Source organism: Cynocephalus volans, chromosome 3 (assembly GCF_027409185.1).
Source record: "Cynocephalus volans isolate mCynVol1 chromosome 3, mCynVol1.pri, whole genome shotgun sequence".
Lineage (NCBI taxonomy): Eukaryota > Metazoa > Chordata > Mammalia > Dermoptera > Cynocephalidae > Cynocephalus > Cynocephalus volans.
The window spans coordinates 5,118,662-5,141,753 of NC_084462.1; the positions used below are offsets into that span (position 1 = coordinate 5,118,662).

The 23,092-nt window shown below is 38.8% G+C and overlaps 1 protein-coding gene across 1 annotated transcript in view; it reads right to left on the reverse strand.

Moving 5' to 3' along the window:
* Positions 1-23,092, reverse strand: part of LOC134372928 (zinc finger protein 677-like) — a 40,564-nt gene that overhangs the window by 11,715 nt on the left and 5,757 nt on the right. The window contains 1 exon segment of the mRNA XM_063090265.1: positions 22,702-22,867. Within this exon segment, the coding sequence (XP_062946335.1) occupies positions 22,702-22,867 (166 nt within the window).

Genomic DNA, 23,092 nt, shown 5'->3' on the forward strand with positions numbered 1-23,092 from the left:
ATTTATAAAGAACAAAAATTTATTTCTCACAATTCCAGAGCCTGAAAAGACCAAGATACAAGTGCCTTCATACTGTATCCTCACATAGTGGAAGATGGAAAGCAAGAGAAAATGAACTTCCTCCATCAAGTCTCTTTAGAAAGGCACCTAATCCCATTCAGGATGAAAGAGCCTGCATGGCCTAATCACCTCTTAAAAACCCCACCTCTTAATACTATCACATTGACATCATCTGAATTTTGGAAGGGACACATTCAAACCATCACATATTTCACATTCAGAAATTCCTAAAGAATACACACACACACACACACACACACACACACACACACACAAAACTATAAGAGCTCATAAAAATCCAGCATGATTACAAAATACAAGATCAGCATAAAACATAAAACAACCAGTTGTATATCTACACACTAGCAATGAACACTCATAAAATGAAATTAAGAAAACAAGTCATTGTAATAACATACAAAAGAATAAAATTTTTAGGAATAATTGTAATTAAGGAAGTACAAGACTTCTATGCTAAAAACCATAAAACATAGCTGAAAGAAATTACAGACCTAAATAAATGGAAAGACATACAATGCTGAAGCACTGAACCACTTAATATTGATAAAATGCCAATACCCCAGAAAGCTACTTACAAATTGTTTTGAACAAAACTCTGAGTTTTTCTATTAATACAGTTGGTGGCTACTGTCACCAGCAGCCAACAGAGCACCAGACAGAAGAGCACAAGCACAAGGTCCTAGGCAGGAGCTGCAGGCAACCCCCACCACCCAACAAAAGGCAGGAGCATGTATGGGGTCCACACCATACATGCAGGAGCACAACAAAAACACCATTTCCACTTGGGTGACCCATGACATCAACAGCCACATCCATGGCTGCTGCAAAAACAGCTCACCACCACAGTAGCAACCACAGCTACCGCAGAGGTGCCCCGCAAGCCATTCAAATGCATTGACACCAGGGGATTCACCAGCAGAGACTGGAAAAGAGGAGGAAGTTTCTCTCCTCGAAGGCCATTCCAGACTAACAGATGAAGCAACAACTCTAACAGATGACCAGATGTCTAAATAGAGATACTAGAAATACAAAAATCCAACAAAATATGATTCAACCAAAGAATGTGGCAATTCTCAAATACCAGACCCTGTAGAGTAGAAAACCAATGAAATGACTGAAAAGGAATTCTGATCAACAATCTTAAGGAAACTGAATGAGATATGAGAAGACTCAGACACCATAATGAAATGAGAAAAAAATCCAGAATATGAAGGAGGAAAATTACAAAGAGATTAATCCCTTAAAAAAGAACATAACAGAACTCATGGAATTAAAAGATTCATTCAACAAATAAAAAACACAACTGAGAGCTTAAGCACCAGGCTGGAACAAGAGGGAAAAAAGAATTTCTGATCTCAAGGACAGGTTTTTTCAAAACCTAGGTGGACAAAACAAGGACCAAAGAATTTTAAAAAATAAAATCTAAGAGAGCTAGCAGACAACCTTACGTGTACAAACATTCAAATCATGGGTGTTCAAGAAGGGGAAGAGAAAGGGAAAGGCATTGAAAATCCATTCAGTGAAATAGTAATGGAAAACTTCACAGGTGTAGGAAGAGGCATGGACCTTCAGATCCAGGAGGAGCAAAGACCCCCAAACAGAATCAATCGAAAAAGAGCCTCTCCAAGACACATTACAGTCAAACTGGCAAAGCTCAAAGAAAAAGAGAGAATCCCAAAAGTGGCAAAAGAAAAGTCTCAAGTCATGTATAAGGGAGCCCCACTGGACTAACAGCAGACTTCTCAATAGAAACTCTACAGGCCAGAAGAATATGAAATGATATACTCCAAATACTAAAAGAAAAAAACTGCCAGGCAAGAATGCTATACCTAGCAAGACTATTGTCCAGAAATGAGGGAGAAATACTGTATTTTCCAGACAAACAAAAACTGCAGGAGTTCACCATTACATGACCAGCCCTGAGCAAGAAATCCTCAAGGGAGCTGTGCATCAGGAATCTGAAAAACAATAATGACTACCATGAATAAACAAGAAATAACAAAATCCACTGGTTGAACAAAAATGAAATGAGAAAGAAACAATCTTAGCACCTCAAGAAACCAACAAACATCAAAAGCAAACAGTAATAAGGGAAGAAAGGAATGAAAGATATTTAAAACATCCAAATGAAAATTAATAAAATGCCAGGAGTAAGACAATATCTTTCAGTAACAAGTCTAAAAGACACAGAATGAATGACGGGATTAAAATGCTAGACCCACCTATATGCTGTCTTCAAGAGACTCACCTCACCCATAAAGACACACACAGACTAATAGTGAAGAGATGGAAAAAGTTATACCATGCAAATGGAAACTAATAACAAGCAGGAGTCACTATTCTTATATTGGATAAAATAGCCTTTCAACCCAAAATCATAAACAGAGACAAAGAAGGCCACTACATAATGATAAAGAGATAGCAAGAAAACCTGGGTAGCAAGAAAACCTAACAGTCATAGATATATATGCACCCAACATTGGAGCACCTAGATATATAAAGCAAACACTAATAGGCCTAAAGAAAGAGATATATCCCAATACAATAATAGTAGGGGACCTGAACACCCCTCTCCCAACACTGTACAGATCGTCTAGGTAACAAATCAACAGAGAAACACAGGATTTAATCTACATTTTAGACCAATTGGACATGGCACGTATCAAGAAAACATTTGATCCAACAACTACAGAATATACATTCTTCCCATCAGCACATGGAACTTCCTCCATGACAGACCACACGTTAGGTCACAAATAAGTCTCAACAAATTTTTAAAAATTAAAATCATTTCAAGTATCCCCTCAGACCACAGAGATTAAAACTAGAAATGACAAACAAGCCAAACTAAGGAAACTATATAAATATACAGAAATTAAACAACATCCTACTGAACGACCCTATGGGTCCAAAAAAGAAATTAAATAGGAAATCAAAAAATTTCTTCAAACTAACAAAAATAAAAACACACGATACCAAAACCAGTGGGATACTTCAAAAGCAGTACTAAGAGGGAAGTTTTTTGCAATAAACACTCACATCAAAAAGATAGAAATATTTTGGGCCGGCCAGTGGCTCACTCAGAAGAGTGTGGTGCTGATAACGCGAAGGCCACAGGTTCGGATCCCATGTAGGGATAGCCAGTTTGCTTACTGGGTGAGCGTGGTGCTGACAATACCAAGTCAAGGGTTAAGATCCCCTTACTGGTCATCTTAAAAAAAAAAAGACAGAAATATTTCAAATAAACAACTTAATGATACACCTCAAAGAACTAGAAAAACAAGAATAATCCAATCCCAAAATTAGTATATGGAAAGAAATATTTAAGATCAGAGCAGAAAAAAATACATACTCAAAAAATGATACAAAAGATCAATGGGGGAGAAAAGTTGGTTTTAGAGAAGATAAACAAAAGAGACAAGCCATTACCTAGGCTAACTAAAAAAAGACAGAAGACCCAAATAACAAAAATTAGAATCAATAAAGGAGACTTCACATCCAATACCACAGAAACACAAAGAATCATTAGAGACTATTATAAACAACAATATGCCAACAAATTTTTAAAAACTGGAGGAACTGGATAAATTTTAGGACATATACAAACTACAATGACTGAACCAAGAAGAAATAGAAAACCTGAGCAGACCAATAACAAGCAATGAGATTAATGCAGTAATCAGCAGTCTCCCAACAAAGAAAAGCCTAGGACCAGATGGATTTACTGCTGAATTCTACCAGACCTTTAAAGAGGAATTAATACCAATTCTATTCAAACCATTTCAAAAAAATAAAACAGCCATTCTCCCGAAATCATTCTAAGAGGCCAACATCACTCTGATACAAAAACCAGACAAAGATACAACAAAAGAAAAACACTACAGGCCAATATCCCTGATGAACACAGACACAAAAATCGTCAAACTGTTACCAATCAGAATACAGCAACACACTAATGGGCAAAAGAGCTAAGTAGGCATTTCTCTAAGGAAGATATACAAATGGCCAACAGACATATGAAAAAATGGTCAACATCACTCAGCATCCGGGAAATGCAAATCAAAACCACACTGAGATACCATCTTACCCCAGTTAGGATGGCTAAAATCCAAAAGACTCTGAACGATAAATGCTGGCGAGGTTGCGGAGAAAAAGGAACTCTCATACATTGTTGGTGGGACTTCAAAATGGTGCAGCCTCTATGGAAAATGGTATGGAGGTTCCTCAAACAATTGCAGATAGATCTACCATACGACCCAGCTATCCCACTGCTGGGAATATACCCAGAGGAATGGAAATCATCAAGTCGAAGGTATACCTGTTCCCCAATGTTCATTGCAGCACTCTTTACAATAGCCAAGAGTTGGAACCAGCCCAAATGTCCATCATCAGATGAGTGGATATGGAAAATGTGGTACATCTACACAATGGAATACTACTCAGCTATAAAAATGAATGAAATACTGCCATTTGCAACAACATGGATGGACCTTGAGAGAATTATATTAAGTGAAACAAGTCAGGCACAGAAAGAGAAATACCACATGCTCTCCCTTATTGGTGGGAGCTAAAAATTAATATATAAATTCACACACACACACACACACACACACACACACACAAAACCGGGGGGGGGAAGAAGATATAACAACCACAATTACTTGAAGTTGATACGACAAGCAAACAGAAAGGACATTGGGGGGGAGGGAAGGAAGTTTTGGTGATGGGGAGCAATAATCAGCCACAATGTATATCGACAAAATAAAATTTAAAAATAAATAAATAAATAAATAAATAAATAAATAAAAGAATACAGCAACTCACTAAAAAATATATACACCATAATCAATTGGGATTCATCCCAGAGATGCAAAGATGGTTCAACATATGCAAGTCAATAAAAGTGATATAGCACATCAACAAAATCAATGACAAAAACCATATGATTATCTCAACAGACACAGGAAAAAAGCTTCTGACAAAATTCAATCTCCCTTCATGATAAAGATTCTCAGCAAATTAGATATAGAAGCAAAGTATCTCTAACACGATAAAAGCCATACATGTCAAACCCACCACCAATACCATCCTGATTGAGGAAAAGCTTAAGAACAAGAACAAGACACAGATGCTCACTCTCACCACTCCCACTTAACACTGGAAGTACCAGCTAGAGCTAATCAGTACTATAAAAAGGGCATCCAGATTGGAAAGGACAAAGTCAGACTCTCCCTATTTGCAGATGACATGATCCTATATATAAACAAAGCTAGACTCCACAAATAAAAGTCTAAGAGCTGATAAACAATTTCAGTAAAGTTGCAGAATACAAAATTCAACATGCAAAAATCATTAGCATTTTAAAACTCCAATAACAAACTAGCAGAAAAAGAAAGCAAGCCCATTTACAATAGACACCAAAAAAATAAAATACCTAGGAATCAATTTAACAAACAAGGTGAAAGACCTCTATACGAGAACTACAAATCACTGCTGAAAGAAATTAAAGAGGAAGCAAAAAGAAATGAAAAGATATTCCATGCTCTTGGATTGGAAGATTTAACATTGTGAAAATATCCATACTACTCAAAATGATCTACAGATTCAATGCAATCCACATCAAAATACCAATGATATTCTCCACAGAACTAGAAAAAGCAATAACAAAAGACTACAAATAGCCAAAGAAATCCTGAGCTAAAAAATAAAACTGGAAGCATTAAACTACCTGACTTCAAAACTATACCACAAAGCTATAGTAACCAAAAGAGCATGGTACTGGCATAAAAACAGACACTCAAACCAATGGAACAGAACAGAGAACCCAGAAATCAACCCCCATACTTACAGCCAACTGATATTTGACAAGGGTAACAGTAGCATACATTGGGAAAAGGACTGCCTCTTCAATAAATGTTGCTGGGAAAACTGGATGACCAAATATAGAATGAAACTAGACATGTACCTCTCGCCATATACCAAAACCAACTCAAAATGGATTAAAGACTTATACATAAGACCGGAAACTATAAAACTCCTAAAAGAAAACAGGGGAAACACTTCAGGAAGTAGGACTGGGCAATAATTTTATGAATATGACCCCAAAAGCACAGGCAACAAAAGAAGAAATAAACAAATGGGATTATATCAAACTAAGAAGCCTCACAGCAAAAGAAAGAGTTAAAAGAGCAAAAAGACAACCAATGGAATGGGAGGAAATATTTGCAACCTATGCCTCCAACAAGGGATTAATACACTGAACCTAAAAGGAACTCAAATAATTTAACAGTGAAAAAAACAAGTAACCCAATTAAAATATAAGCTAAATAGGCATTCATTTCTCAAAGGGAGGATATGAATAGGCATTCCTCAAAGGAAGATAGAGAAATGTGCAACAAACAGATGAAAAAAATGTCAACATCTCTAAGCATCGGGGAAATGGAAACAAAACCACACTGAGATATCATCTCACCCAGTCAGAATGGCCTCTATCAAAAAGACAGAGGAAAACAAATGCTGGTCAGGATGTGGAGAAAGGGGAACCCTCCTGCAATGTTGGTGTGACTGTAAATTAGTGCAGCCCTTATGTAAAACAGTATGGAGTTTCCTCAAACAAGTGCAGATAGAAATGCCATACAATCCAGCAATCCTGCTGCTAGGTGCATACGCAAAGGAATGAAAATCATCACATCAAAGGGATACCTACACTCCCATGTTTATTACAGCTTGTTTTATAATGAAGAGTTGGAACCAACCTAAATGTTCATCGATGGATGACTGAAAAAGGAAAATGTGGCATATACACACAATGGAATACCACTCAGCCATAAAAAGGAATGAAATTCTGTCATTTATGGTAACATGGAGGAACTTAGAGAAAATTATGTTAAGGGAAATAAGCTAGGTACAGAAAGAGAAATACCTCATGTTCTCACTCATAAATGGGAGCCAAAAATAAAGAAAGAAAAAGAGACAGAGATAGAGACACACACAGAGAGAGAGAGAAACCAGAATCACAATAATTCCTTGAACTTTCAAAAGAAAATATGAGTACAGACCACCACAGGTTGGAAAGAGGGATGGGGGTTAGTGAGAAATTGGTAAAGGACCCCCAAAAATGTTTACATTCTGTAATGATAAAACACACAAAAAAATTTTTAATAAAATTTTAAAAAATATATGGGAGGTCTGGGTAAGAAGTTACTTCTGTGCTTTTTTAAAGCAAGTGGTTTTTGAATACTCGATAATATTTTTTAGATTTATTTTCTTCAACACCAAAAGGATAGGTTGTTAGCAAATCACTTACCTTGTTCTAAAATGGTATAAAAGGGACCAGAGAGGTGCCCAACTGGAGAGGCCTGAGATCTGCGGTGACAACGCGCCCTGCACTGCCAGCATGCAACCAAACAGGTAGGCCTCGCTGCCGCTGGACTCCATTCCCAGCCCGGCTGGGTGCAGTCCAACCAGAGAGGCACCCTGCCAGAGAGGCCCGAGATCCACAAAGACCACATGCCCCCCCCCCCAAAAAAGACCACATGCCCATAGTGCCAGCGCACAACTGAGCAGACACTGAGGCAGCTGTGCCAAATTGGCAGCCCCAGCAGCATCCTAGCCAGAAAACAGTGTCAAACGAGTGGACCATGAAATCCCTTGCCACAATGACTAAACATCAAAGGAAAGATACAAGAAATATGAAAAAAAAAAGAAAATACACCACGAAAGGTTAATAACTCTCAAGTTCTACATCCTATAGAACAAGAAGCCCTTGAAATGTTGGACAAGGAATTTCGAGTGATAATTCTTAGGAAACTAAATGAGATACAAGAAAACTCAGCTAGAAAACATGATGAACCGAGGAAAAGTATACAACACCTGAAAGAAGAAATGTACAAGGAAATGAATGCCCTGAAAAAGAATGTAGCAGAGCTTGCCGAACTGAAGAATTCATTCAACAAAATAAAAAACACAAGAGAGAGTTTAACCAGCAGGCTTGCAGAAGTAGAAGAGAGAACTTCTGACCTTGAAGATGGGCTGTTTGAAATAACACAGGCAGACAAAAAAAAAGAAAACAGAATTAAAAACATTGAAGAAAATCTAAGACAGATATCAGACAACCTTAACCACTCAAATATCTGAGTCACAGGTATTCCAGAAGGGGAGGAAAAAGGAGATTGCTTTGAAAACATATTCGACAAAATAGTGGCAGAAAAATTCCCAGGTACAGGAAAAGACACAGATCTTCAGATTCAGGAAGCTGAGAGATCTCCAACAGTACTCACCCGAAAAAGGTCTTCTCAAAGACATGTTATGGTCAAATTGGCAAAACTCAAAGGCAAAAAGAGATTTCTTATAAGAAATTCTCAAGGGAGTACTGGGTTTGGTACCTGAAAAATAACTACCACTGCCATAAAAACCCAAGAAAAATCTAAACCCACTAGTAAAATTAAAATGCCAACAATGAAGAGAAAAAAAAAGTTTATCTACAACCCAAGGAACCAACAAATACAGAAGACAAACAGTAAATCAGAAAGAAAGGAACAAAAGACACTAAAGACATCCAAACAAAAATCAATAAAGTGCTAGGAGTAAATCAACACTTTTCAATAACAACTCTTAATGTAAAAGGCTTAAATTCCCCAACCAAAAGACACAGACTGGCTGACTGGATCAAAAAGCAGGACCCAACTATATGCTGCCTTCCAGAGACCCACCTCACCTATAGAGACTCATATAGACTAAGAGTGAAAGGATGGAAGAAGATTTACCATGCAAACGGAAATGAAAAACGAGCTGGAGAAGGTATTCTTGTATCTGATAAAATAGACTTTAAACTAAAAACCATAAAAAGAGATAATGAGAGCCACTACATAATAAATAATTGATCCATCAGGAAGACATAACAATCATAAATATATACGCACCCAATGTTGGAGCAGCCAGATTTGTAAAGGAAACTCTATTAGACCTAAAGAAGGAAATAGACACTAATACCATAATAGCAGGGGACCTGAACACCCCACTACCAATATTGTACAGATCATGTAGGCAAAGAATCAGTGGAGAAACACAAGATCCAAACAACACTCTCGACCAATTGGACTTGGCAGATATCTACAGAATATTACATCCAACAACCTCAGAATATTCATTCTTCTCATCAGCACATAGATCACTCTCCAGGATCAATTGCATTAGGCCACAAATCAAGTCTCAACAAATTCAATAAAAAAATTGGAATTATCCCATGTATTTTTTTCAGGCCACAATGGATTAAAACTAGAAATCAATAACAAGACAAACTCTGGAAAATATACTAACACATGGAAATTAAACAGCATTCTACTTAATGACATATAGGTCCAAGAAGAAGAAATCAAACAGGAAATCAAAAAATTTATTGACACTAATGAAAACAATCATACATCATACCAAAACTTGTGGGATACTACAAAAGCATTACTCAGGGGGAAATTTATCACATTAAATGCTTACTTCAGAAGAATGGAAAGGTGGCAAGGGAACAACCTAATACTTCACCTTAAAGAACTAGAAAAACAAGAACAACCCAAACCCAAACTTAGCAGACAGAAAGAAATCATTAAGATCAGAGCAGAACTTAATGAAATTGAAACCCAAAAAACGATCCAAAAGACCAACGAATCAAAAAGTTGGTTTTTCAAAAAATATATAAAATAGACAAAGCATTAGCTAGGCTAACTAAAAAAAGAAGAGAGAAGACCCAAATAACAAAAATTAGAAATGAAAAAGGTGATATTACAACTGATTCATCTGAAATACAAGGAATCATTCGAGACTACTATAAACAACTACATGCCAACAAATTTGAAAATCTGAATGAAATGGATAAATTTCTGGACACACACAAGCTCCCAAAACTGACCCATGAAGACATAGAAAATCTGAACAGACCAATAACAATAAAGGAGATTGAAGCTATGAGAAGGCTCCCAACAAAGAAAAGCCCAGGACCACATGGATTCACAGCAGAATTTTACCAAACATTCAAAGAGGAATTGACACTGATTCTTTTTTTTTTTTTTTCCTCGCTCCATCAGCGTCCTTTTTATTTTATTTTTATTTTTATTTATTTATTTTTTAAATTTTATTTTGTCGATATACATTGTGGCTGATTATTGCTCCCCATCACCAAAACCTCCCTCCCTTCTCCCCCCCCCTCCCCCAACAATGTCCTTTCTGTTTGCTTGTCGTATCATCTTCAAGTAATTGTGGTTGTGATATATTCTTCCCCCCCCCGTTTTTTTTTGTGTGTGTGTGTGTGTGTGAATTTATATATTAATTTTTAGCTCCCACCAATAAGTGAGAACATGTGGTATTTCTCTTTCTGTGCCTGACTTGTTTCACTTAATATAATTCTCTCAAGGTCCATCCATGTTGTTGCAAATTGCAGTATTCATTCGTTTTTATAGCTGAGTAGTATTCCATTGTGTAGATGTACCACATTTTCCGTATCCACTCATCCGATGATGGGCATTTGGGCTGGTTCCAACTCTTGGCTATTGTAAAGAGTGCTGCGATAAACATTGGGAAACAGGTACACCTTCGACTTGATGATTTCCATTTCTCTGGGTATATTCCCAAGAGTGGGATAGCTGGGTCGTATGGTAGATCTATCTGCAATTGTTTGAGGAACCTCCATACCATTTTCCATAGAGGCTGCACCATTTTGCACTCCCACCAACAATGTATGAGAGTTCCCTTTTCTCCGCAGCCTCGCCAGCATTTATCGTTCATAGTCTTTTGGATTTTAGCCATCCTAACTGGGGTAAGATGGTATCTCAGTGTGGTTTTGATTTGCATTTCCCGGATGCTGAGTGATGTTGACCATTTTTTCATATGTCTGTTGGCCATTTGTATATCTTCCTTAGAGAAATGCCTACTTAGCTCTTTTCCCCATTTTTTAATTGGGTTGCTTGTTTTCTTCTTGTACAGTTGTTTGAGTTCCTTATATATTCTGGATATTAATCCTTTCTCAGATATGTATTTTGCAAATATTTTCTACCACTCTTTTGGTTGTCTTTTAACTCTTTCAATTGTTTCTTTTGCTGTGCAGAAGCTTTTTAGTTTGATATAATCCCATTTGTTTATTTTTCCTTTGGTTGCCCGTGCTTTTGGGGTCGTATTCATGAAATCTGTGCCCAGTCCTATTTCCTGAAGTGTTTCTCCTATGTTTCCTTTAAGAAGTTTTATTGTTTCAGGGTGTATATTTAAATCCTTAATCCATTCTGAGTTGATTTTAGTATACGGCGAGAGGTATGGATCTAGTTTCATTCTCCTGCATATGGATATCCAGTTATCCCAGCACCATTTGCTGAAGAGGCAGTCCCTTCCCCACTGAATAGGCTTGGTGCCTTTGTCAAAGATCAGCTGACAGTAAGTGTGTGGGTGGATGTCTGGATTCTCTATTCTATTCCATTGGTCAGTGTGTCTGTTTTTATGCCAGTACCATACTGTTTTGGTTATTATAGCTTTGTAGTATAGCTTAAAGTCAGGTAGTGTTATGCCTCCCGCTTTATTTTTTTTGCTCAGCATTGCTTTGGCTATGCGTGGTCTTTTATTGTTCCATACAAATGTCTGGATAGATTTTTCCATTTCTGAGAAAAATGTCTTTGGAATTTTGATGGGGATTGCATTGAATTTGTATATCACTTTGGGTAGTATGGACATTTTCACTATGTTGATTCTTCCAATCCAAGAGCATGGGATACCTTTCCATCTTCTTGTATCCTCTCTAATTTCTCTCAGCAGTCCTTTGTAGTTCTCATTATAGAGATTTTTCACATCCTTGGTAAACTCAATTCCTAAGTATTTTATTTTTTTGGTGGCTATTGTAAATGGGCAGGCTTTCTTGATTTCTCTTTCTGCATGTTCACTATTGGAGAAAAGAAATGCTACTGATTTTTGTGTGTTGATTTTGTATCCTGCTTCTGTGCTGAAATCATTTATCAATTCCAGCAGTTTTTTTGTAGAGGTTTTAGGCTGTTCGATATATAGGATCATGTCATCTGCAAACAGGGACAGTTTGACTTCATCTTTTCCAATCTGAATGCCCTTTATTTCCTTCTCTTCTCTGATTGCTCTGGCTAGTAATTCCAACACTATGTTGAATAGGAGTGGTGAGTGGGCATCCTTGTCTAGTTCCTGTTCTTAAAGGAAAAGCTTTCAGCTTTTCCCCATTCAGGATGATATTGGCTGGGGGTTTGGCATATATGGCTTTAATTATGTTGAGATACTTAACCTCTATACCTAACTTATAGAGGGTCTTTGTCATGAATGAGTGCTGAACTTTATCAAATGCTTTTTCAGCATCTATAGAGATGACCATATGGTCCTTGTGTTTGAGTTTATTAATATGGTGTATCACATTTATTGATTTGCGTATGTTGAACCAACCTTGCATCCCTGGGATGAATCCCACTTGATCGTGATGAATAATTTTACGTATATGTTGCTGTATTCTGTTTGCTAGTATTTTAGTGAGGATTTTTGCATCTATATTCATCAAGGATATCGGCCTGTAGTTTTCTTTTTTGGTTATATCTTTACCTGGTTTTGGTATCAGGATGATGTTTGCTTCACAGAATGAGTTTGGGAGATTTGCGTCCATTTCAATCTTTTGGAATAGTTTGTAAAGAATCGGTGTCAATTCCTGTTTGAATGTTTGGTAAAATTCTGCTGTGAATCCTTCTGATCCTGGGCTTTTCTTTGTTGGGAGCCTTCTGATAACAGCTTCAATCTCCTTTATTGTTATTGGTCTGTTCAAATTTTCTACGTCTTCACGGTTCAGATTTGGGAGCTTGTGTGTGTCCAGAAATTTATCCATTTCCTCCAGATTTTCAAATTTGTTGGCGTATAGTTGTTTATAGTATTCTCGAATGATTCCTTGTATTTCAGATGAATCAGTAGTAATATCGCCTTTTTCATTTCTAATTTTTGTTGAGTCTTCTCTCTTCTTTTTTTTGTTAGCCATGCTAATGGTTTGTCAATTTTATTTATCTTTTCAAAAAACCAACTTTTTGATTCGTTGATCTTTTGAATTGTTTTTTCGTTTTCAATTTCATTCACTTCTGCTCTGATCTTAATGATTTCTTTCCGTCTGCTAACTTTAGGTTTGGATTGTTCTTGTTTTTCTAGTTCTTTAAGTTGAAGTGTTAGGTTGTTCACTTGCCATCTTTCTATTCTTCTGAAGTGAGCGTTTAATGCAATAAATAGTCCCCTCAATACTGCTTTTGCAGTATCCCACAGGTTTTGGTATGATGTATCATTGTTTTCATTAGTTTCAATAAATTTTTTGATTTCCTGCTTGATTGCTTCTTGGACCCATATGTCATTAAGTAGAATGCTGTTTAATTTCCATGTGTTAGTATAGTTTCCAGAGGTTCGTTTGTTATTAATTTCTAGTTTTAATCCATTGTGGTCTGAGAAGATACATGGGATAATTGCAATTTGTTTGAATTTATTGAGACTTGATTTGTGACCTAATATGTGATCTATCCTGGAGAATGATCCATGTGCTGATGAGAAAAATGAATATTCTCAGGTTGTTGGGTGGAATGTTCTGTAGATATCTGCCAATTCCAATTGGTCTAGAGTCTTGTTTAGATCTTGTGTTTCTCTACTGATTCTTTGCCTAGATGATCTGTCTAATATTGACAGTGGGGTGTTCAGGTCCCCTGCTATTATGGTATTAGTGTCTATTTCCTTCTTTCGGTCTAATAGAGTTTGTTTTATAAATCTGGCTGCTGCAACATTGGGTGCGTACATATTTATGATTGTTATGTCTTCTTGATGGATCAGTCCTTTTATCATTACGTAGTGTTCCTCATTGTCTTTTTATGGTTTTTAGTTTAAAGTCTATTTTGTCAGATATAAGAATAGCCACTCCAACTCGTTTTTCTTTTCTGTTTGCATGGTAAATCTTTTTCCATCCTTTCACTCTTAGTCTGTGTAAATCTTTATGGGTGAGGTGGGTCTCTTGTAGGCAGCATATAGTTGGGTCCTGCTTTTTGATCCAGTCAGCCAGTCTGTGTCTTTTAATTGGGGAATTTAAGCCTTTTACATTAAGAGTTGTTATTGAAAGGTGTCGATTAATTCCTAGCATTTTATTGGTTGCTGGGTTGTCTTGGGTGTCTTTCGTTCCTTGCTTTCTGATTTACTGTTTGTTTTCTGTGTTTGTTGGTTCCTTAGGTTGTAGATAGTGTTTTTGTTAGCTTGTTTTCTCTTCATGAATGCCATTTTTATTATACTAGCGGGTTTAGATTTTTCTTGGGTTTTTATGGCAGTGGTAGTTATTTTTCAGGAACCAAACCTAGTACTCCCTTGAGGATTTCTTTTAAGGGTGGTCTTGTGGTAGTGAACTCCCGCAGTTTTTGTTTGTCTGAGAAATATACTATTTGCGCCTCATTTCGGAAGGATAGCCTTGCAGGGTAGAGTATTCTTGGCTGGCAATCTTTGTCTTTTAGTATTTTGAAAATATCATCCCATTCCTTTCTAGCTTTTAGGGTTTGTGATGAAAAGTATGATGTTAACCTGATTGGGGCTCCCTTATAGGTGATTTGACGCTTCTCTCTTGCAGCTTTTAAGATTCTCTCTTTGTCTCTGAGTTTTGCCAATTTGACTATGACATGTCTTGGAGAAGGCCTTTTTGGGTTGAATACGTTTGGAGATGGTTGAGCTTCCTGGATCTGAAGATGTGTGATTTTTCCTATACCTGGGAAGTTTTCTGCCACTATTTTGTTGAATATGTTTTCAACGGAATCTCCATTTTCCTCCCCTTCTGGAATACCCATGACTCGGATATTTGAGCGCTTGAGGTTGTCTGATATCTCTCTCAGATTTTCTTCCATGTCCTTGATTCTTTTTTCTTTCTTTTTGTCTGCTTGTGTTATTTCAAACAGCCCACCTTCAAGTTCAGAGGTTCTCTCTTCAACTTCGACAAGCCTGCTGGTTTAACTCTCCGTTGTGTTTTTTATTTCGTTGAATAACTTCTTCAGTTCAGCAAGTTCTGCTACATTTTTTTTTTTCAGGACATTGATTTCCTTGTTTATTTCCTCTTTCAGATCCTGTATACTTTTCCTCATTTCATCATGATGTCTAGCTGAGTTTTCTCGTATCTCATTCAATTTCCTTAGAATTATCACTTGAAATTCCTTGTCAGTCATTTCAAGGGCTTCTTGTTCTATAGGATCTAGAGTTTGAGATTTATTAACTTTTGGTGGTGTACTTTCTTGATTTTTTGTATTTCTGATATCTTTTTTTTGGTGTTTATTCATTGTGGCCGGGGGTTCCACAGTCCACCGGTTTGAGACTAATGACTACCTAGGATGTTGCTGTGGTTGCCAGTTTCGTATGGCTCCCTCCGTGACTGCTCAGTTGGCCTCTAGTGCCTTGTGTGTGTGGTTGCCTCGGGTCTTGGGCTTCTCCGGGGAGCCACCTTTCTGGTCAGCTTGGACTCTGCTGGGCTGGTGGATCACGTACCACAGGGTGTGTGATCTCTGTTGAGCTTTCACTTCCTGTGCAGGACTTCTCCGTGTTCCGTGTGCTCTGGCCCAGGCTGTTAGATCGTGCAGTGGCAACCCCACCGGGTGTGTGGTTTCTGTCGAGTCTCTGCCTCCCTGGCCGCACGTCTCCCCACTGTGTGCGCACTGTGCTGGGCTGGGGCATGTCTTCTGCACCTCTCTTCTATCAGCTGGGCCTTCAAGACCCTGCTCGGCACCGCCTCGCCCAGGAAGTCTACCAGGTTTCTGCTGGGCACAGACGACCGGTCTCTCTGGGTGCCTTTGTAGCACTATGTAGATCTTTCTCGGGTCTTGTTCACCTTTGTATCCCCCCAGTATAAACCGAGTCTAGCGCCCACCTGCAGCCTGGTCTCCGGCAGGTTTAAGCGGACCTGGGAACTCTCCTACCACACTATTCCCAACCAGAAATTCATTAGGCTTTTTTCCAAACTGGTGGCCGCAGAGATGGTATCTGCCTCCCAGTAACAGGGAGTTTACCTGGGGCCGGAGTCCAGGGTATGGTGGAGTGACAGTCGGCCCGCCCGTACTTCCTTGCCCTCCCGACACTGGCCCGGGACGCCCCCCACCACCAGCCCTGCCAGAGAACCGTGGAGGGAGTGGGAGCGGAGGCCCGTCCGCAGGCTCTGGAAAGCCCGGCGCCAGGCCAAGCAAGTGGGAGGGCTCAGTGATGGCCGAGCAGGGCGGAGCTGCCCGCACCTGGGAAAATGGAGGCAGCACCGGGCGGTGAGTGGCCTGGTGGTGCAGGCGGGAGCCGCATGGGCATCCGCCCCCCGAACACAGCTGTGCCATGGGTCACTCACAGTGCTGTGCCAGGTCGGGTGCTCGCTCTCTGTCTCTGGTTTGCCGCCTTTCCCAGTTCTCGGCCGCTGCCGCCTCGGGCTGTTCAGTCGCGGCGCGGCTCGGGCGCTCCCAGCAATCTTCTTTAATGCCGGCCTGAACCCTCGAATCCTGAATAGGGCAGCTGGCTGCCTTCAGCGTGGCCCCGGCCTCCGGGATCCTGTCTGCATCCACAGCAGCCCTGGCGCCGTGTTCCCTGTTTCGAGACTCGCTTTTGCAGCTACGAAACAGTTCTTTTCCTGCTCCTCACTTCAAAGCTGTTGCCTGTAAATGAGGCAGCCTCTCCTGCCGGGGGCAAAGTGGCGGTCACCCCCCATGACCGGTCAGCAGCAGCAGTCCTCCCTTAAGAGATGGCGAGAGGAAGGTCCACAAGTTTCCCAGCTGCCTGAGGCCCAGTGGCCACCTTTTCCACCTCAGCTACTCCACGCCAGCCGCCGCAGCCGCCGCCATGTTGAAAAGCCCCGACACTGATTCTTTACAAACTATTCCAAAAGATTGAAACAGACGCAAATCTCCCAAACTCATTCTATGAAGCAAACATCATCCTGATACCAAAACCAGGTAAAGATACAACTATAAAAGAAAACTATAGGCCAATATCCTTGATGAATACAGATGTAAAAATCCTCAATTAAAAACTAGCTAACAGAATACAGCAACACATATGCAAAATTATACACCACAATCAAGTGGGATTCATCCCAGGGCTGCAAGGTTGGTTCAACATATGGAAATCAATAAATGTGATACACTATATCAATAAAATCAAACACAAGGACCATATGATCATTTCTATAGATGCTGAAAAAGCATTTGATAAAATTCAGCACTCATTCATGATAAAGACTCCCTACAAGTTAGGTATAGATGGAAAGTATCTCAACATAATTAAAGCCATACATGATAAACCCACTGCCAATATCATCCTGAATGGGGAAAAGCTAAAAGCTTTTCCTTTAAGAACAGGAACTAGACAAGGATGCCCACTCTCACCACTCCTATTCAACATAGTGTTGGAAGTACTAGCCAGAGCAATCAGAGAAGAGAAGGAACTAAAGGGCATCCAGATTGGAAAAGATGAAGTCAAACTGTCCCTGTTTGTAGATGACATGATCCTATATATCGAACAGCCTAAAACCTCTACAAAAAAACTGCTGGAATTGATAAATGATATCAGCACAGTAGCAGGATACAAAATCAACACACAAAAATCAGTAGCATTTCTTTTCTCCAATAGTGAACATGCAGAAAGAGAAATCAAGAAAGCCTGCCCATTTACAATAGCCACCAGAAAAAAAAAAACTAAGATATAGAGTTAACCAAGGATGTGAAAAATCTCTATAATGATAACTAGGAACCACTGCTGAGAGAATTTAAAGGACACAACAAGATGGAAAGGTATCCTATGCTCTTGGATTGAAAGAATCAACACTGTGAAAATGTCCATACTACCCAAAGTGATAGACAAGTTCCATGCAATCCCCATCAAAATCCCAATGTCATTTTTCTCAGAAATGGAAAAGCTATCCAGACATTTATATGGAATAACAAAAGACTGTGCATAGCCAAAGCAATTCTGAGCAAAAAAATAAAGCTGGAGGCATAACACTACCTGATTTTAAACTATACTACAAAGGTATAGTAACCAAAACAGCATGGTACTGGCATAAAAACAGACACACTGATCAATGGAATAGAGAATCCAGAAATCCATCCACACACCTACAGCTATCTGATCTTTGACAAAGGCACCAAGCTTATACACTGGGGAAGAGACTGTCTCTTCAGTAAATGGTGCTGGGATAACTGGATATCCATATGCAGGAGAATGAAACTAGACCCATACCTCTCACCATATACTAAAATCAACTCAAAATAGACTAAAGAATTAAATATACGCCCTGAAACAATAAAACTTCTTAAAGAAAACCTAGGAGAAACACTTCAGGAAGTAGGACTGGACACAGACTGCATGAATATGACCCCAAAAGCACGGGCAACGAAAGGAAAAATAAACAAATGGGATTATGTCAAACTAAAGGGCTTCTGTACAGCAAAAGAAACAATTAACAGAGTTAAAAGACAACCAACAGAGTGGGAGAAAATATTTGCAAAATATACATCTGACAAAGGATTAATATCCAGAATATACAAGGAACTCAAACAAATTTACAAGAAAAAAACAAGCAACCCAATTAAAAAATGGGCAAAAGAGTTAAATAGGCATTTCTCCAAGGAAGATATATAAATGGCCAACAGACACTTGGAAAAATGCTCAACATCACTCAGCATTTGGGAAGTGCAAATCAAAACCACACTGAGATACCATCTCACCCTAGTTAGGATGGCTAATATCCAAAAGACTGAACGATAAATGCTGGCAAGGTTGCGGAGAAAAGGGAACTCTCATACACTGTTGGTGGGACTGCAAAATGGTGCAGCCTCTATGGAAAATGGTATGGAGGTTCCTCTAAATTTGCAGATAGTCCTGCCATATGACCCAGCTATCCCACTGCTGGGAATATACCCAGAGGAATGGAAATCATCAAGTCAAAGCTATACCTGTTCTCCAATGTTAACTGAAGCCCTATTTACAACAGCTAACAGTTGGAACCAGCCCAAATGTCCATCATCGGATGAGTGGATATGGAAAATGTGGTATATCTACACAATGGAATACTACTCAGCTATAAAAAAAGAATGAAATACTGCCATTTGCAACAACATGGATGGACCTAGAGAGAATTACATTAAGTGAAACAAGTCAGGCAGAGAAAGAGAAATATCACATGTTCTCACTTATTTGTGGGAGCTAAAAATAAATAAATAAATAAATACACAAATACATGGGGAGGGGAGGGAAGAAGACACAAAAATTACAATTCCTTGAAGTTGTTATGGCAAGCAAACAGATATGAGGCTGTTGGGAGGGAGGGAGGAGAAAGAGGAGGGAGGGAGGTTTCAGTCATGGGCCACAATAATCAACCACATTCTTTATTGACAAAATAAAATAAGATTTTTTTTTTAAAAAAGAATCAAATGCATGTTTAAATGAGCTAAAATCTGAATATATTTTATTCTTCTTATATCTAGAGCATATATAGATGAATAAACGTTGTTATGACTTCAAACAAAGAAACAAAAAGCACCAGCAGTGGATTTACCTGCACGAGTCCCTCCAGGGTGGCTGTACTGTCAGGGGACAGATTACAGGCATGACTTCAATGACACAACCACAATTTGAGAGTTTAAGAGTTTTTATTACTTGCAGATCCTCAAGTTAGGCAGGGTGACCAGAGAGGGTCAGACAGCAGTCCTCCATTTCAGTTCTTACATAGCAACAGCAACTATATGCACGTGGGGGAGGACTTCCTATTTAAAGGATCATTTGGAGTGGGGTGTTCTAATTTTGCAAGGTTCCTTTCTATTGGGTACTTCAAACAACTCTGGAGGCAAGGGCAGTTGAGCAGTTTGGCACAAAGCTAGGGTTAAAAGAGGGTTCTACAAGGTGGCTTCTTATCTATCTTGGTCAGCCTTGGCCAGACTTAGGCAATAATCAACTAATATTTTTCCATTACTCCTAAAACACAGATTCAATTCAATCCCCATCAAAATCCCAATGGCCATTTTGGTAGAAATGGAAAAGTGTATTGTAAAATTCAGATGGATATGCAAGAGATCCTGAAAATCCAAAATACTCTTAGGAAAAAAAAAAAAAAAAAAAACTTGAAAATGCACACTTCCTATTTCAGAACTTACAAAACTACAGTAATCAAAACCATGTGTTTCTGACATAAGCACAGACAGGTAGACTAATGGAGTAGAACTGACAATACTGAAATAAACCCATACACTTATATGTCAACTTATTTTCAACAAGAGTACCAAGTCTCTCCTACAAATGATACTGGAACAATTGCATAGCCACAAGCAAAATGAAGTTGGATGCTTACCTTACATCATATCCAAAAAGTAAATCAAAATGAACCAAAGATCTAAATGGAAAAAGGCCTAAAATGATAAAATTCTTAAAAGAAAACATGGAGATAAATCCTTATGACCTTAAATTGTCAATGAACCCTTAGATATGACATTTACTGCACAAACAACAAAAAGAAAAAACAGATAAATTAGACTTCATCAAAACCTTGTACATCAAAGCAAACTGTTAAGACAGTGCAACTAATACATGAATAAATAAAAAACAAGTTATTTACAATAGATGGAAATATGCAAGATGACAGTAGCAGTGATCTAAAAAATTATGGTCGAGTTTAAAAGCTTACTCATTATTCAATTTCAAAATCTCCCTCAATAAGCTGCATCAAATCTTATTTGCTGAAGGACAATAAACACTGGCATACACATGGAATGAACAGTGTAGTATGAATAATATTTTGGCCAACAGCATCAGAGATATGAGGTTGTAAACTTTGAGAACGTTTTCCCTTTGATAAATTCCCACACCTGTGATTCCTGGCTCAAAGAGGGTAATCATAAGTATGTTTGATCAACACTGTCACAATGCCTTTGATAGACAATTTTGTAACATGCCACATAAACCACAAAGACAATTGGAACCACTTATCAGTCAGGCTTTTGCCGGACTTTATATCTTAGCAGTTGGGGACATGCTGACCACCATCTGGCTTCAAGGGGCACTTATGCAAGCAGCAGGATGATACTGTAACAAATTAATCAAAGAGTTCTCCTTCAAGAATTTTGTTACTCCCTCCAGAAGTTGTCCAGCACAAAAAGAGGATGAAATTTCAGATTCTACGAATGTGTATTTAAAAAGCAAGTTTTAGAGACAAAAATCACTCAAACTTAGAGGAATGTAAAATCAGGAAGAGCCAAGGATTTTCTACAATGTGCGATAGCCAGAGGGAGAAAATTATAAGATGTGAAAGTGAACGAAAGAAGTCAGATAATGTGAGGATCTTTAAAAGAAGCTGTGTGCTCTGACCATAAACCCCAGGCTGAGTGCCTGAAACATGGAGATATGGCCCCCATGAAGAACTGGAGATCAAAAAGCAGACCTCTCTCACCACTGTCTTTATAGCACTGGTGAGTAAAAACCTTGAAGGATCCACCTCACTCTCCTGTTACATATACTCCTGACATGAAGCAAAAGTAGAACTAAAGAAATGGTTGAGGCCTGAAGATGTAGAAGGACTGAGACAGCCCCATGTGCTTTCCTGGGGCCCTAGATGCCAATGTTTTCCCATCCCATGAGAAGGTCTCCCAAGTACATGAAATGGCAATGTTTCGCTGGCGATGGCCTGGAGCCAGCACTGAGGAGCCCTCAACTCTGATCTGTGTGGACTGAGAACTGAGTATATACAAGAGACCAAGGAAGAAAGAGGACACATTATAAATAGCCCTCTCAGTGCCTTCAAGATCAAGGTACCAAAAAGGTCACAAAGGGGAGATAATAGAGTGCCGTAAGACAAGAGAAAGACTTTGCTTTGGTCTTTGCATGAGCTGCAGCACCACTGGAAACTGTGAGGGTGAATTTTACACGTCTGTACAAGAGAGTAAGTGGAAGGAAAAATCTCCTTTGAGAGCTCAGAAGAAATAAACTTTTGTTTTCCTATAGATCTCTCACATTTGGGGAGTTTCCCGATGCTATTTCATGGTACAGCTTCCTGTCTTCCCATCTGAGTTTCTACCTATTTTCACACCTTTTATCTATTCCCACATATTTGGTTTTTTCTTTATTTATACGTTGCTCTTCACAGTCCAGGGCTCCTTCCCTTGCTCCAAAATGGAGATAATATTCAGGTCAGAAAGAAATTCCTGCTTATAAGAAGAAAGGAACATGACGTGCTGTGGCTTTTCCACAATACAATTCCAGCCCTTTGTTCAGCTGAGAAGGGAGGACATTACAGATGGGTCTAGAAAAATACTTCACAAATTCATCCACTATTTCCTTCTGTGTGCTTAAGGAATATCTTAAATGTAAAGATATCCAGCTGTCTTCCAAGAATTACTAAATCAAGTATACTGAAATAAAACCAGATCCAGAATTGGATATTTTTAAGTTTGCCATAAGGTTTTGTGCTTACTCAACTTCCGGAACCTATACCAATCTAGCATGAAGTAAGCAGACCACCTGGAGAAATGGGAAGGTTAAATTCAAGATGTTGCATTGTACAGCTTTTCTTTCAGAGTCAATGCAGCTTCAATCTCAGTCAAGCAAGGCAGGGGCTCCCAAAAGACTCACTAGGACAGATCCTGATTTCTGGAGGGAAGTTATCCTCACCCACGGAGACCAGGTTCCTGTAGTTCTCCAACATCACGTCCCTGTATAAAGTTCTCTGGGCAGGGTCCAGGCATTCCCACTCCTCCTGAGAGAATTCTATGGTCACATCCCTGAATGTCAACAAACCCTGAAATAAAAAACACATTTCACCCAGCAGACACAAGGAGAGTTCTTATCTTCACACAAAATGTGAGCAGGAAAGAGGTACAAAGAATAAATTCAACTGAAGTGAGTGTTCTGACAGATCATTTTGAGCAAAAATAATTTTGAGCAACTTGTATATCCCTAATTTTGTTTTATGACACTTTCCATCAAAAGATATGAAATCCACTAAATCACTGTGGGTTTCACA